This window comes from Crinia signifera, chromosome 3 (genome assembly GCF_055691185.1).
Source record: "Crinia signifera chromosome 3, ASM5569118v1, whole genome shotgun sequence".
NCBI classification, from domain to species: Eukaryota; Metazoa; Chordata; class Amphibia; order Anura; family Myobatrachidae; genus Crinia; species Crinia signifera.
This window is the reverse complement of record NC_139219.1, coordinates 150,833,457-150,850,369: the sequence shown is the minus strand read 5'-3', so window position 1 is coordinate 150,850,369 and position 16,913 is coordinate 150,833,457. Positions and strand designations below refer to the sequence as shown.

The window sequence follows — 16,913 nt, the reverse complement described above, 5'->3', positions numbered from 1 at the left end:
TCAGGTGAAACAAAATGTAAGATTTTTCAGGAAGTCAATTATGAAGTTAGCTGCAGGCATTATGTTACAGAGTCTAATGTAGTTCATTATCATGGGACATTGATACTGGTACTGTGTACTGTTCTGTAGCTACCATATTAAGATGGTATTGTAGTTATGTCATATACTCAGTTCTCTTTAATCTGCCATATCTGAATCTAATTGCATTTTGTCTAAACTTGTTTACTATACGCAAGATATCTACTTATAATATGCAAATATTCCTAAAACATGTAAAAATCCAAAATCGCTACAGTAATATGCCTCATAGCAGTTCTACCAATTGTTTAATACCACATAGTTTAATATGCCATACCGTAGCAACTCCAATTGATAATATGCCACTCCATAAAGAACCAATTGATAATATGCTGAGATGTTGTTGGCATGGAACCTATAACATTAACTAGTTTAAAATGGAATGAGAAATTCAGTAGCTCCTTTTCTTGCTAGTAAGTAAATTGATGCTAAAACATAAAGTACAAGATTTCGATGCAATAATGTAATATTCTTTTTTTCTTTTTGAATAGCATTACATTAATTTACTGAGTTTCTTGGGTTTTTTATGTAAATTTTAAATTGCTTCACTGAGTTCTTCTTTTTTTTAGTTGTGCTGATGGGTATTTTGGCCAGCCATTAGTGCCAGGTGGATCATGCAAACCATGCGAATGCAATGACAACCTTGACCTTTCAGCCCCAGGCTGCTGCGACAGTGAGACAGGAGCCTGTCATATATGTAAGCCAGGTGTGACTGGGGAATATTGTGATAAATGTGCAGATGGATATTTTGGAGATGCTCTTGGACCGAGCAACTGTCAACGTGAGTAGCCCTTCTCTAGCATTGTACAATCATGATCTGAAAAATAAGTTACTTAAACGAGATAAATAATTTTTTAGAAATGATATAAACATTTAGGAACGATGTTTTTGAAATGTGCATGAGCTGGGTGTGTGCGTCCACCATGAACAGATTGTTCGCCATGGTGTATGCACCCAACATTGCTTTCGGTGGTGGGGGGCAGCGGCGTCCCGGGGGACTCACTCATGGGAATGACTTTCACATCATTCGATGGTCGGCAACCATGGAATGATGTGGGTGTTCCCCTGCAGGCTGCGAGTGGATGTTTATGTCAAACATCCATTTGCAGCCAGTGCGAATGGGTGGTGGTCAGACCACCATTCGCAAGGCGGGGTTTGGTGGACTCGCAAGGCTGCAAGATCGCAGCCTTGCAAATCAACCAGAATAACCCCCTTAGTATGCTCTTCAGTAGCCTTTTATTATTGATTTTTTTTATTGTATGCTCAGTTATTTTAACTAAGTTAATTACAATTAAAGCTTGGTTGGCTGAACAAACAACACAAATAGATACAGCTAAACATAAGTAAAAGTAATATGACAAGCCATGCTGTTCATGTAGTCTAATTCCTCTTTGATAATTAGAGCTTGCTACAGTGTATGTGCTGTCATTTGTCTCACAAATCGCTCGAAAACACAGGCACATGGGCTAGTGAAGCACTACATTTACTTATTTTGTTTTTATTGCAACAACTGCACAATGTATCTGTGTTCTGATTTGCTTTATTTGTGGTATACAAAGTGGAGACATGTGATATTATGTAAGAAGACATACTGTAAGCAATCTATGTGTACTGATTTGAATTAAGAAAAACAGAACACATCATTCTCTATTGCGTACACATTTGTCCAGGGCTTCTACATATAATCATCAGAGGCATATTGTATCAGCTATTTTTTTAAGCATACCTGTGTACAATTAAAATGATGGATAATTACACCTCTCGTGAGAGGACCATTACACTAGCAAAAAGATTATCATTGAAATGATTACAGAAAAAAAAAAGATAAATGGAATACTCCAAAACAGAGTATTCATATTTTTGAAGTGTAGTGGATGTTTTGGTGAGGTGCCCTCGTGCACTTACCTAACTGAGCACCCATTCCCATATACAAACCACTGAGCTTTCCTGGAAAACAGTTTGGATGGCTCTATAGGTAAGAAAAAAAAAAGCCCATGCAATCAGGTAATCCCAACTGATCGGACGTGCAGCACGTCCGATCACTTGATCAATCCCCCAACCTGCGGGAGCGCGCATTGCACGATTGTGTGCACACGATGTGCACACAATCTGCATACATGTGGTCATACGATCAGTCGAGATTGTATGATTGCATACAATCTCGTTCTGATGTATGGCCACCTTAAGAAACATCTGCTAACATTCATACAATGAAAAACATAAGAAAATATAATACAAAATAACATCTTAATCTTAAATCTATCATATATTATAGCAGTCTAACCTATAAGAAGTGTCTTGTTCTCTCCCTTTTGAAGGTCTAATTCCAATTTACTTTTGTGCCATGTTTACAGCCATGGGCTTTTTGCCAGAATAATTTGGTGCCATGAGCCTAGAACCTGACATGACTATACAATAAGGTCCTACTATCCTTTTGTCACATTGCCTGAATTAATTATTCTTTCCCATGAGCTTAATTCCCAAACTAATTATCTTTCCTCATGGGCCTGTTGTCTGACCTACTTACAGTTTCATGGGTTAGGTCAACACCATGTTGACCTAAACATCACAGGCTATACTACTGAGGCATTACCTTTTTGGTAAAACCTGGAAAGCAAAGAGTGGTATTCCCTTTGACCTCTATTACATGGGGTGCCTTAGGCCTACCTACAATGCTCACTTCAGTTAATCAGCGGGAACAGCACCGTATCCCACAGAGGCTTGATCCCATATCCTTCATCTGGGAAGAATGTGAGAAGTTTGGAATTCCCTGATGCAGCATGTAGTGATTGGTTCACCTATGTCTGGCTTGCAGCCAGTGCCATATTACATTGGACACATACTGTTTTAGTGGGCTTGTATCTGCAAGACCTGAAACTGCTAACCCTAATGTACAATGGAGCCATCTTCTCAAGCATCAAGGATCCTGCTGTATAATCTTCTAGAACCACATATGCTTCTCCAATGGGCCAGGCATTTCTGATTTCAAACCTCTCTACTGTAAATAACAAGGTCATTTAAAAAAAAAAATAAGGTGCCAGGTGATCTAAGGCAACTCTGACACAGCTAGTTTTTGTTTAAAGAAGATCTCAATTGTATTTTGCTACAACTCCCTGTAAAAAAAGGATTGTTTTGCTGAAGCCAAAGTTGAACAGTCTGGCCTTTACATGAAGAGCTATGTTTAATTTAAGCCTAAAAATGAGCATCCTCCCAGAAACACTACCCAGAGCATCCTCCCAGAAACATGGTGCATGGCAGTTTTAGCTTAATAACTCTGGGATAGTTCATCAAAAAACTTAACATACAACTAGATGACAAAAGTAGAAAAAATTACCACATAAACCGGTTATAGAAAATGTACAAAAATGACATAAGTACACAATTACAACCTACTGTACAGTTCATTTTACATTGTAAATTACTTACTGTACATTGTTAATGGGTTATGGGTGGACACAACGAGGAAACAAAGACAGAGTTGGTTAGTGTAGAGGTTGGATATTTAGGAAGGGGTGGTCGGCTTCAATACACATAGACTTTTCAAGTCACATTTAAAGATTCAGATGATTAGTAAGATTCTACGGGGTAAATTACTAATTCGTCTCTCGCCAGCCCACGCAAGCATGAGGCCGGCTCTTTCTGTAAAACAAAGTTTGTGTACAACCTCAGACACTGAATTTGAATGCCAAGCAATCATTTTCACATATATACTTGCACGTATTTAGTGCCAGTTTTTAGGTAAGTAAATTTGGAGACTATGGTTTTCAGAATAATTTGGATAACAGGTATTCGGATAAGGGATACAAAACCTGTAATGATATTACCAACTGTGGTTTCAAACATAAATAATAGATTGTAATCAAATTTATTTACAGAGTGCAATTGTAATGTGAATGGGTCTACATCAATTACTTGCAATCCTCAGACTGGACAATGTGACTGCAAAAGAAATGTGATTGGGCGCCGATGTGATGAGTGCTTGGTAAGTTTTTACATATAACATTTCAGTAAGGCAACTGATAATAAATTTAAAAAAAATCTACAAATGTAATTTGTGAAACTCATTAACTCATGTGCATAATATGACATGACATACACTGGTAATGATATGGGGATGATTCTGGTTGGTTTGCAAAAGCAAACTCCTTCTTTAATGGACAAAACCATGTGCACTGCAGGTGGGAAGATGTAACATGTGCAGAGAGAGTTACATGTGGGTGGGGTGTGTTCAAACTGAAATCTAAATTGCAGTGTAAAAATAAAGCAGCCATTATTTACTCTGCACAGAAACAAAATAACTCACACAAATCTAACTCTCCCTATACATGTTACATCTGCCCAACCTGCAGTTACACATGGTTTTGTCCATTCAAAAATGAGTTTGCTTTTGCAAACCAACCAGTATCGCCCCCATGTCATAAACACTGTATGTCAAGGCTGTAATAGGCCTATTCAGTTTGTCTACCTACAGCAATTTTGGAGCTGTCCTTGGTACTCCATATACCTTCCATATAGTACAGTACTTTAGGTTATTCTTGCAGACTGTGCAAAGACTTGTGGTTAAGGATGTTGGATTCCCCAACATCTTGAGTGGATCTTCCATGAATTACAGAACTAGGGCACAACATTTTTATTAACTGCATCTTCTGTTTAGATGCTGGTCTTGGGACCCATGATAGTACGTATATATATATATATATAACATGACAGTCTCTTGCTCAGAAATACTATTTCTGTATTTTGATCACTTTAAATATGAGTTATGCATTGATTTCGACTTTATTGGGTGCCAAAATCTCTCATCATAATGCATTTCAGGAGCATTTCATTTTCTTCTGACATAAACATAATTTTTTTTCTGTAGCATTTTATTTTCACAGATGCATATACCACTAACCTATCATACAAATCCAGTGGATTTCTCTTGATTTTTTCTTTTCCAATTCACTTGTGCTAAAAATGTTTCAATAGTCTATTCATCATCTTAAGTTGGAGCTTTTTCCGTAAAGTAAGCTTTGATTCATGTAAGAAATCCATGCCCGTACGCACAGCTGTATAGTACAAGATGTTTGAGTGATTTCTTCAATTTACTTGGTGAAGTGCTTTAATAGCCAAAGTGTGCTCAATATTTACAAGTGTTAATGTGGTAGCATTAGACATACACAAAGTCACACTATGAAGGACCTCTTATAAAATGTTTTTAAAGTAATGTACAGAGCTGTAAGAATTACTGAACTGTAAATCAATGACTTAAAAAAGATAAAAAGTTCTTATTGTTTTTCACGGGTTAATAGATTTTATGTACATCAAGGTCCAATCAAGGGTCTGGTGCAAAATCACGCAAATCTTCATGAGGGTATATGCATACGTTCTTACATTTGAGCATGCACAGTTTGACATTATAGTCACTTTGCAATAGTGTTTTGTGTAGAAATATACTACATGAGTCAGAATTCCATCACATACTGTAACAATCTATCCTGTATTCTATTTCTTTTGTATTCTTCTGCTGTTTCATATGCTTATCCTATGCTTTTCTGCTTTCACTTCAAAAGCCAAACTGTTGGTGGGACTCTGAGAAGCAGGTATGTCTGCCTTGTACCTGCAGCGTCAGTGGCTCAATGTCCCAGCGCTGTGACATTACAGGGAGATGCATCTGTAAACCAGAGTTTTTTGGGAAACGTTGCGAGTACAGAAGGCAGGTATATGAGATAAAAGACCCCTCTCGGAAATCCCAAAATATCCAAGCTCCACCTAGAAGAGGGAGCTTCCCCACATCAAGAGGTTGTCCCAGAGGTGCTTACAAACCAGCTGTTCTGGTAATTGTATGTGCACTCTTATACAGCATGGAGTGGAGTTTATTGCTAATGCACGCAAATATATGGGTAATAGTTTACACAATAAAAAGTGTTGTCAGCACCACTTTCATTTAATACATTATAACAATTAGATATCTTTGGCATTGTGTGTGGCCTTTTATTTTGTTTCTGATTTTTCAATTTAATCTTGTGTTATTTGTGAGTCACATCTTTACTGCATGTTAGTCAATGACTTTTGCACACTAAAGCTGTGTACACACGGGGGCGAAAAGGGCTGAAATCGCTGGAAATATGGTCGCAGGCGACCATATTGCCAGTAATGGGAGTGTGCCCCGGTGATAATTCGCCGGGTGCGCGCTCCCGTTTATAATCGCTGGTCGCAGGAGCTTGCTCCTGCGACCAGCCGATTACCTCTGCGGCACCGCCTGCAGAGGTTCCCTTTCATCAGCGACCATCTCTGGTCGCTGATGAAAAGGAGAAACTGCGCAATATATTGCTCAGCCATATATTGCTAGCAATATATGGCTGAGCAATATATCTCCCCCGTTTGTGCGGGGCTTTAGAGGAATTTCATTGTTTTATTGTAAAATAAATATGCATGCTTTTTTATATATAGCAGTTTTTTTTCACCTGTATTAAAAAAAATGAAAGACTACATTATATTTTACATGTGCATCTTATTTTTATGGGCTGTCTCATGGAGGTATAAAACTTGTTAGATTCTCAAAGTCCTGGGCCTTACCAGTTGTAGTTGCTGATTCGGAGTTGGATGCATCTTTTGCAGAACTCCCTTTTGAGTCTATAGCTGATATTAAATCAATGATCAGGGTTAATTGTCTAGCAGCAGGGCTATTATATTAGCCATGATAAACTGGTGCATCTACGGCTTATCAGGGATTTTGGTCCTTATTCTGGTTGACGAATTTTGCAGCCTTGCGAGTCCACCAGATGCCGCCCGTACTGTCGCCGCTGCCCCCCCACACACACTGAAACCCCCACTGAACTGAAGTTATAAGCAATGAATTTTTTTTTATATGTACTTTGTTTTTACTATTTTTTAAAAGAAAACAGACTGCTTTCAATGATGATATGCCATTGCTTAATGTATTTAAATCATATCAACATAACCACTACTATGGCATTTTTACCAATACAATAGGGGTTTTTATTAAAAAGGATGGACAATCTGGTATTAGTGACAGTTTTCTATTGGGCATCCCCAATAATGATCTGTATGATGTTTTGAATGGCCCCCTACCTATGTATATCCTGTGTTATGTTTTATAACCTCACCACATTTCAAATTGTGGGCCTTGCATTGTGTACTTTCATTCCCTTCGTGTAGCGTACACCCACCTATTTCTATTTTTTGATGCATTCCCCATTTACAGGTATTTAATGTGCTGCTCCACCTCAATGGTTAGATTAGTTTTCTCGTTCTGCAATCTCCCTACTATAAAGTGATTCTTACCTCCTGCTGCTCCCTGGTGCTTCTCCAGTCCTCTGCATCCACTCTGATCAACAGCATCACTGCAACATCATTACTGATGGTGCTGCTGGTAAAAGGGTATATTGTCCTCAGCGAGTAGGGAATCAGGTTTCAGGGGACTCTTTCAGGAGCCAGAACTGGCACTGCAAAGCTTACAAACACAGTAACAGGAACATTTATCATTGTGTGGGTCGCCAGGATGGATCCAGCACAATTTTTTGTAGGGTCTCTATATCAACACAGAAATTAGTCTTTCTTTTTAGTTTTTTTGTGTTTTTTTTTAAGTTACTGATTTTCTACCACACCACACTTAATTTGCATATGTTCAACCACAGAGAGGTTGAGGTAATCATGAAATATTATAGGAAATATGGGCAGATTATCAAGAATGCCCCCACACTGAATAATATCAGGATATTTTGAGTAACATTTTCTGTCTAGTGGGTACAGATATGCCTTAAGAAATAGGATTCTTAATATGTGTTATGTTTACTCCTTCACAATACTTTAGAGAAAACTCAAAATAACAGTTAGTGCTCAACCTATTTACCTGGAAGGGTTTTAGTTTCCATTTCTGCGACAACAGAACTGAATCCCTGCCCCCCTCATGGACCAATCTCACCCCTATGGGGCTGTGATCAAAAATCTGCAACTGCGACTAATTGTATTGAGACAAATGAATGAAATAAAGAGTAGAATTTTAATATTCAAATAAATATTCAAAATATATATAGATACATATTTATTAGAAGTCATAAGGGGCTATTAAATAAATATTTACATAAATGTTGGTGACCTTAAAATTTAGACCAGTAAAGGTGATTATTGGAAAAATAACCTAATCTATCCTATTTTTGCGTGTTTATGGAATGGGGTTATTAAAGTGCTTTTTGGCAGCATGTGTTAAAATAAGGTTGATGAACATGTAGCTAGGTCAGACTATCTACAAACAAGTAGAGCCTTTCTTTATAATTATTTTCGTAGTGTGTGTGTGTTCTGTTGTTTATCGAGTGCCAACAATTGACCGACATTGTTAGAAAATTTGACAATGTTATTTTGTTACCATTTTGATGTCTGTTTATCTCTTTTAGTAGTTTCCATGAATATAAGTACAATTTCAGGATTTAACACACACTTTAAATGTATCAATGAGTGTTCAGTCAGAAACAGTTTATGCAGACTGCAATACTGTAGGACACATATAGGACAATATATGTAAAAACATATCACAAACTTCCTCCACCCTAGAATTTATTTTGGTACTTATGTATTATCTGGGCTCCCATGTTAAATGCACCCCATTTTTTCATACCCCTACTATCCAACTACGCATGGAATTGATTTTATATAGTGTGGCGAGCGCAGCGAGCCACCGTGCCCGAAGTGTGGCGAGCGGACGCGGTCTCATAAGAAAAACGGGAGTCCAGATATTACATAAGTACCTTTATTTTTTCTACCAACACTTAAAAAAATATATTTCTCTCTTCAACTTATTTGTTTTATTTGACTAACTTTTGTATTGGTTTGTTCTCCTCTATCTCAGCCACAGACATATGGCCCTGTTTTCTCACAAGGGTGTATTCCCTGTAACTGCAACTCTTTTGGATCCAAATCATTTGATTGTGATGATAATGGTCAATGCCGTTGTCAGCCTGGAGTGACCGGGGACAAGTGTGACCGTTGCGCTCGTGGATTTTATGACTTTCAAGAAGGAGGATGCACCCGTATGTACAGTGATTCTCTAATGACACTAATTTACTTGATTAATGTACCAATCATGATAGAACAACTGGTGGAAAAGTTAGAGTAGTTAGGAATTTATGCATGTAAAATGCAGAATGTAACAGAAAGTGGATCTTGCTTAATGAATATTAACTTACTTTAATTTATCTATCAGTTATTATTAATAACATATTAATGACCAGTGTGATGTATATAATATAATTTATGTAATAGCAAAATAAGTTCATACAGGTTTGTGTATGTTTAGAATTAGTAATGTCATTACCAAAAATCTAGAAATTAAGTTTTAATTGTTTTATTGCAAAGAATATCATAAACCATATACTATTTATTCATTTTTGCATATGTACTGTAATCAGTCGAGGGTTTCTCTTATGGCAGAGAAACCCTACGCTGTGTGTCACCCTGCTATAGCATCAGCTGCCCCAGCAAGTTCAACTTATGCTGGTTATTGAAATATAGGGTGATCCCAAGCTGCCCTTTGCCCTTTCTGTCCACCCTGAGCTCACCTTAGGACACCTGAGTTACAGTTTGACAGGTGTACTGCCACAGTCAAACTTTCCTTCAGCCACTATCCCCATTTCTCAATAGCAGCCTACAATAGGCCTCGGCTGGTAGTCAATTATGGAGAATACATCCTATTTCAATTTTATTTTTTATTTTTATGGTTTAAACTTTTTTTTAACTTAACAAAGCCTGCAAGAAGACTGTATATTATCTGGGCAGGATTGTTATCAAATTTAAAGGCAGGATTTATCAAAAATGCTTTATCTGGCGGGACTTAGATGGCAAAACTTAATATATGATGGACATCACCAACAGATTTAAATGGACTCAGAAAATCGATGATTAATAATTACTGATTATGTAGACTGTAATCCAATGGCAATGTCCAGTGGGTTTTAAAAGACTGCAAACCGGCTGATTAGTTAATTTACCTATAGGAGTTTAATCCATGACATGCATGTGAAATACATTATGTTCCACATAAACATTATCTCTACATTATGAAGGTTATTCTGGTTGATTCGCAAGGCTGCGAATTCACCCAACCCCACCTTGCGAATGGAGGCCTGTGTTCGCACGCATTTGCTGTGAATGGATGTTTTACATAAACATCCATTCACAGCCTGCTCAGAGCAACCTTAGATGTGTGTGCACATACTGAAGGAAGTGGGCAGGCAGCTGACATCCGGTTTTGTCAGCTGCCCGCCCATGTCACCGGGCGATTACCATGGGAATGCCCAAGATTTTCATGGAAATGCCCATAAAATGCTGGGCATTCCCATGGGCAGGTGCCCCTGGCCGCCGCCCCATGCCCCCCCCCTCCTTCAAACCGCCCGTAAGTTTGGGTGCATGCACCCAGCAAACAATCTGTTTGCCGTGGCCGCATGCGCATTGAGAAAACCTCGGCCCTGTGCGAAGAAACGGGCCACTGCAAATGGACCTAAATAAGGTCCCATGCCTGTTAAAATTCTTGATGTCACAAAAGTCTTAATTCTTACATTTATTTTATCTTAGCTTGACATTTATAACTCTATTTTAATTGGTTTTCCCCTCTGCCAGTAATGCTGCTATAGATTTATTTGCCTCACCACTTTGCACAACCAAAGCTGCACTATGCAACTTTTTACATTGATTCCGTCTACTTCAAAAGATTAAATGCAAAGTGCTGTGATCGAAGTAAGACATCAACCATTGTGTCCCATCCTATCAAGCTGGAGCTATTAGATACAGAAAGCCCTTCTTCTCTTGAGTGCTTTGTCATGTTCGGTAGATGTCCTCAGCTTCTCAAGCTTTAGTTGGTCAATGAAAACTCTTTGCAGAAAATCATAAGGTTGCACATCGTTGTTCTCCAGTCTCCTCCTTTAATAATTAAGCAAGTATTGTAGGTGGATATACTGTAAGTCTGTTAGGTATCTTTTTTTGCATCTGCAATGGGACAAGGGGCCTACACTATATCAGAGATGGTCAGTTTTACACAGCAGCTGGGTCTGTAGAATCAGCTTCTGTGCCAAAAACATGCTAATGCTGCAGGAGACATCTGACGGGAAATTGGAGCTGACATGCCCTTATTTTGGTAATTGCAGATAGTAAGGGTCTCTTCCACCCCCAAACAATCACAATATTAGAATCATGCTGCAGCTTGGGGCAGCACTTGTGTGATCTTGTAGGACTCATTCTGCACATACCCACAACCATCAGAGATGTTGCTAAACCCTTTGGTTTATGTACAATATATCTCTTAATCAGACCCTAGGTGCATACACAGTCCATGCCAAAAAGTGCAAATCCTGAGGTGTGTGGCTCTGCATAAAGTACTGTATGTGCAGAAATATACTATTTCCCCTACATGTTTGAGTAATTTACACCCAATATATTACCAGCTCTGCATCAAACCCTTAAATGTTTACTTAATATTATAATGAAAAATGATTGAATTGTTCTAAATGAGCAAATTGTATAATGCTTTGGTGAACTCAGCCGAAATTCTCTTATGGTGAATTTATTTTATAGCAAACACTAGGTTGTCTAGTATGTTTGAACCCGGCTGCTCTTTAATATGTGCATTTGATCTTCCATACAGCTTGTGATTGCCCTCATGTTGGGAATAATTGTGATGAAGAAACTGGCCAGTGTGTTTGTCCTCCCAACACCATTGGAGACCAATGTGATAAATGTACACCAAATCACTGGGGATACAGCATTATCACTGGATGCAAGGTCAGCCAATCAATATTTTGTCAGCAGTGTAAATAACGGTCAACCAACAGTATTATAGACTCAAAAAACTCAAGGTGTGATTGTTAATGGATCTATGGATTAGTTCCCTTCCTGTTCCTTTGTTGTGAAAGCTTCTTCTTTTCAAGTATTAATATCATTTTTACACAAACTCGAGTCCCTTTATAATGTATTTTATAATATAAACTTAACTATTCCATCTTAATTAACATTCAGTGATTATAGTGAAAAAGATTATGCAACAAAATAGTGTCATTCTTTACATGTTAATTTGTTTTTGTAAACTAACATACTTCTTTCTAATAGAATGCTGTATAAGAGTATAAAAATAATTGCAAATCAACAATAATTATGTATTGAGTATTTGGAATTTTGATGTCAGCTATTTGAGATTAACAGAATATATTTTAAATGATATGATCAATATCCACTGGGAAGTCAGGCCAATCACAGTTAATGGAACTTAAGGCATCCAAGTATCAATGATCACATCTCTAGGTTTCTAAAACTAGTTTACCACCCATCTGGTGCTCAATTATACTACACTATCGTATGGGAGAACACTTGTAAAATTAGACTATTTCTATTGGTGACTACTACTAATAAATGGCTTGACCCCTAACTTCTCATCTGCAGCTTGTATTTGGTTTTGTGACACTTAAGTACACTGACATTTTAATGTACTAAACAAAGTGTAATCGTACCTGGGTAGATGGATCAATACATAATAAGAGACTAAATTAAAAACTGTGAAATTGCTTTATTTGAGAAAAGACTTGTTTGCCAATAGACATGGGTAAATTGACTTAGCCAATTGGGAATATATAAAGATTTGACATTTGCAGTTATTCAAGTATGAATTCCTATTTGCACATACTTTGTAAAATAATGCCACGCTGCAATCAGGGCAATCACAGTACAAGAAGTGTTAAGGCATCAGGTAGCAAGAAACACCAAAGTCACATGTTTATTCTTATACTGTAAAATGGATTTACATCTCTTCAAAACCTAATTCTTTCTGGATCAAGGGCAAACATTCTAGGTGTTTAATGTGACTTTAACTATTAGTAGCCCATACATCTGTACTCCAGTTGCCACAAAATTGTAGGACCAGTGGAAGTGCTCTTGCTTTCTATCCTTCAAAAATGCCCCTCATCTCCCCTCTGCATTTCCCACCAGACAGATGCATGGGGGAAATACAGTTATAGTTACTACAATGGAACTTGTTTGCGATCACAGCCTCGTGCCACACTCCCAGTTTACTATATACACAAGTAGCAGTAGCCAGCAACCAGTATATGTTGTACTTTCGACAGTAAAAAAGCCGTCAGTCAATATATCAACATGAAAACGGTCAATATGAAAAAGTTCGACATAAGTTTTCAGATTTTTTGGGGGGTGTCTATGTCGACATAGGCTGATATGGACAATGTATAAGTGTACTGCCTCCCCTTGCATGGCTCGCTTCAATGCCATTGTTTGGGCACGGTGCCTCGCTATGCTTGGCATGCTAATATAATCTAACTCTATGTCCATTTGGATGGTAAAGTATGAAAAAAACACCTTCTTTTTAAGTGAGAAACTCAAGTCTGACTTTTTTCAAGTCGACATTTACATGTCAACCTATTGCTTGTGTCATCTTTTTGACCATGTCACATCAATCCCTTCTGTGTCACCCAAGTGTGTCTGCCCCTCCTCTTTAGAATGTAAGCTCTCACAATCAGGACCCTCTCTCCTTATGTACTTTTCTTAGAATATATCTCTGCTACTCTGCTAATTGCATCAATTTCCTGTCCCCTGACCCAAATGTCTTAATTTACCATGTACTTGTCCAAATTTGCCTTGTACTGTTATTCTTTATTTTCTTGTTTTTTTGCAAATCTATCTCCAGATGCTGCTGAACCCTTGTGGTGCCATATAAATAAACAACAACAATAATAATAATAATAATAATAATAATAATAATAATAATAATAATAATAATAATAATAATAATAATAATAATAATAATATGGTGGTAGTCAGTGCATGGATGTTGGAAATATCTGTGGCGTTATCTGATCTATGTGTTACTTTTTTATATGGTGTGTATATACAGATGGAGCGTCTCCTGGTGATGGTAATGCCATCGCCATCCGCCACTGTGCGCCAGGAAGGGGTCATGCGCATCTCCCCGCTCCCTGCCCATCACCCCGCTCTGCCTTCTCCCTGTCCGTCTCCCTGAAGCTGAGATGGGCAGGGAAGCACCCTGTTCCTGCTCCCTGCCACCCAGCTGAGTGGGATGTGCTTATGCATCCCCACCATCCGCTGTCCGCCAGAAACATCCCCATGGGGAGCTGGAAGGTTGGTTGAGAGGGGCTCTGACTTAGCCCTCTGTTTTGTGGAACAGGCCCACTTGCCACCCTTTTTCCACCCCCGAATGCACTCAACCAGTCAACAAAGCTAAAGGGCACTGTGGGTGAAGGTGCAGGTGCCCTTTTGCACAAAGCCAGCATTGATCCTACACATGTTCCATTAACATACAGTACAAGTCCAAATCAGGCCCACAGTAATCTAGATCAGTGGTTCTCAACCTCGGTCATCAGGGATCCCCAACAATGCACGTTGTGCTGGTCTCCTCACAAAATCACAGGTGAAATAATTTGCTCCACCTGTGATCTTTTAAAATGTGCCAGTGAGTAAATAGTGCACCTGGGTATCTGTGAGGTGACCTGGAAATGTGCACTGTTGGGGGTCCTTGAGGACCGAGGTCGAGAACCACTGGTCTAGATTACCAATCACCAGTCGTACCAGTTACAGTTTCAGTGGCATTACATCTTTTTTTCCTACTACGGATTCCTTTCCGTATGCATCCAAGCATCTGGCTTGCATTCCTCATTTGCTTTGTTACATTGCTTACCTGCCTTCAAGTCATATAAAATAGTGAGTCCTCTCTAGTTTCCATTATAGTACCATTGATACCATATTTAGCCTTTGGGTTTTTGATAACCAAGTTCATATTTTTGCATTTTTACATTCAACTGCAGTTGATATGCTCTTGCTCATTCCTCTAATCTACCTAGTTCCTCAATCATTTGTTTTATATCTACTGGCGTCTCTACAATGTTGCACATCTTTGTATCATCTGGAAAAAAGGCATACATTCCATCCAAAACCATCGCCAACAAAGATATTAAAAATAATTGGTACAAGTTATGGATGAACCGGACCCACTCAATCTTCCCAATCAAACCCAGGATTCAAGTCCGGCTCAGGTTTTCCCTCCAGACTATAATCCCAAATCGAGGCAAAATGTCATCATCACACTGTTGAATTCTCATGGGTTTTGGATTCTATATAATTCCCTGCTGATCAACACCATCTTCACTCCAGCATTGGAGAGTGTACTGTATGGACGTGTGTCTATCTTCAGAACTTTGGTTATGGTGATGGCTTGGGGTGAGGGCCCTATCTGCTGTATCATTCCATGGGTGCCCTGTCTTTTGTATCAATGCAGTGGTGGCCTGTCTGCTGTATTAGTCCATCGTTGTCATGTATGCTGTATATGTTAAGGGGTGCCCTGTCTGCTCAATAAATCCAGTGTTTTCCTGTCTACTGAATAAGTCCAATGGCGCCCTGTCTGCTGTATCAGTCAAGAGGTGCCATGTCTGCTGTATCAGTCAAGAGGTGCCATGTCTGCTGTATCAGTCAAGAGGTGCCATGTCTGCTGTATCAGTCAAGAGGTGCCATGTCTGTTATATCAGTCCAGGGTGCCCTGTGTGCCATATCAGTCTAAGCGCCCTGCTATGTGTGTCATATCAGTCTAGGGTGCAGCTAAGTCGTATCAGTCCAGGGGTGCTGCCCTGTGTGCCTTATCAGTCCAGGGGTGCTGCCCTGTGTGCCTTATCAGTCCAGGGGTGCTGCCCTGTGTGCCTTATCAGTCCAGGGGTGCAGCCCTGTGTGCCTTTTCAGTCCCGGGGTGCTGTCCTGCCTACCATGTCAGTCCAGGGATGCTGCCCTTTATGCCGTATCAGTATAGCGGTGCTTCCCTGTCTCCTGTATAGGTCCAGGGTCCTGCCCTGTGTGCCCTATCAGTCCAAGGGTGCTGCCCTGTCTGCTGTATCAGTCCAGGGCTGCTGTCCTGTCTGCTGTATAAGTCCAAGGGGTGCTGCACTGTGAGCCATATCAGTCCAGGGGTGCTAAGTCTATTGCATTAGTCCAGGGGTGTTGCCCTATGTTCTGAATCAGTCCAAGGGTGCTGCTATGTCTTCTGTATCAGACCAGTGGTGCTACCCTGTGTGCTGTATTAGTCTAGGGGTGCTGCTAAGCCTGCTTTATCAGTCCAAGGGTGCTGCCTTGTTTGCCATATCAATCCAGGGATGCTGTCCTGTGTGCCATATCAGTCCAGGGGTGCTGCCATGTGTGCCATATTAGTCAGGGGCTGCTGCCCTGTCTGCAGTATCAGTCTAAGGATGATGCCCTGTGAGCCATATCAGTCCAGGGGTATTGCAGTGTGTATTATATCAGTCCAGGGATGTTGCTCTGTCTGCCATATTATTCCAGGCTGCTACTAAGTCTTCTGTATCAGTCCAGGGGTGCTAACCTGTCTGCCATATCAATCCAGTGGGGCTGCCCTGTGTGCCTTATCAGTTCTGGGGTGATGCCCAGTTTTCTGTATCAGTCAAGGGGTGCTACCCTGTTTCCCATATCAGTGCAGGGGTGCTGTCTTGTGTGCCGCATCAGTCCATGACTGCTACCCTGTCTGCAGTATCAGTGCAGGAGTGATGCCCTGTAGGCCCAATCTGTCCAGCAGTGCTACCCTGTCTTCCGCATCAGTCCAGGGGTACTAAGTCTATTGCATTAGTCCAGGGGTGTTGCCCTGTGTGCCATATCAGTCCAAGGGTGCTGCTAAGTCTTCTGTATCAGTCCAGGGGTGCTACCCTGTGTGCTGTATCAGTCCAGTGGTACTGCCCTGTGTGCTGTATTATTCCAAGGGTGCTGCTAAGTCTGCTTTATCAGTCCAGGAGTGCTGCCCTGTTTGCCATATCAATCCGGGGATGCTG

At 39.8% G+C, this 16,913-nt stretch overlaps 1 protein-coding gene across 1 annotated transcript in view; it reads left to right on the top strand.

Annotated features, from left to right (window-relative positions):
• The window catches only part of LAMA2 (laminin subunit alpha 2), a 727,667-nt gene that overhangs the window by 408,950 nt on the left and 301,804 nt on the right, over positions 1-16,913 (top strand). Inside the window, exons 19-22 of the mRNA XM_083176751.1 lie at positions 648-859; positions 3,954-4,060; positions 8,930-9,110; positions 11,717-11,853. Coding sequence (XP_083032877.1) covers positions 648-859; positions 3,954-4,060; positions 8,930-9,110; positions 11,717-11,853 — 637 coding nt within the window. The remainder of the gene's footprint in view (positions 1-647; positions 860-3,953; positions 4,061-8,929; positions 9,111-11,716; positions 11,854-16,913) is intronic.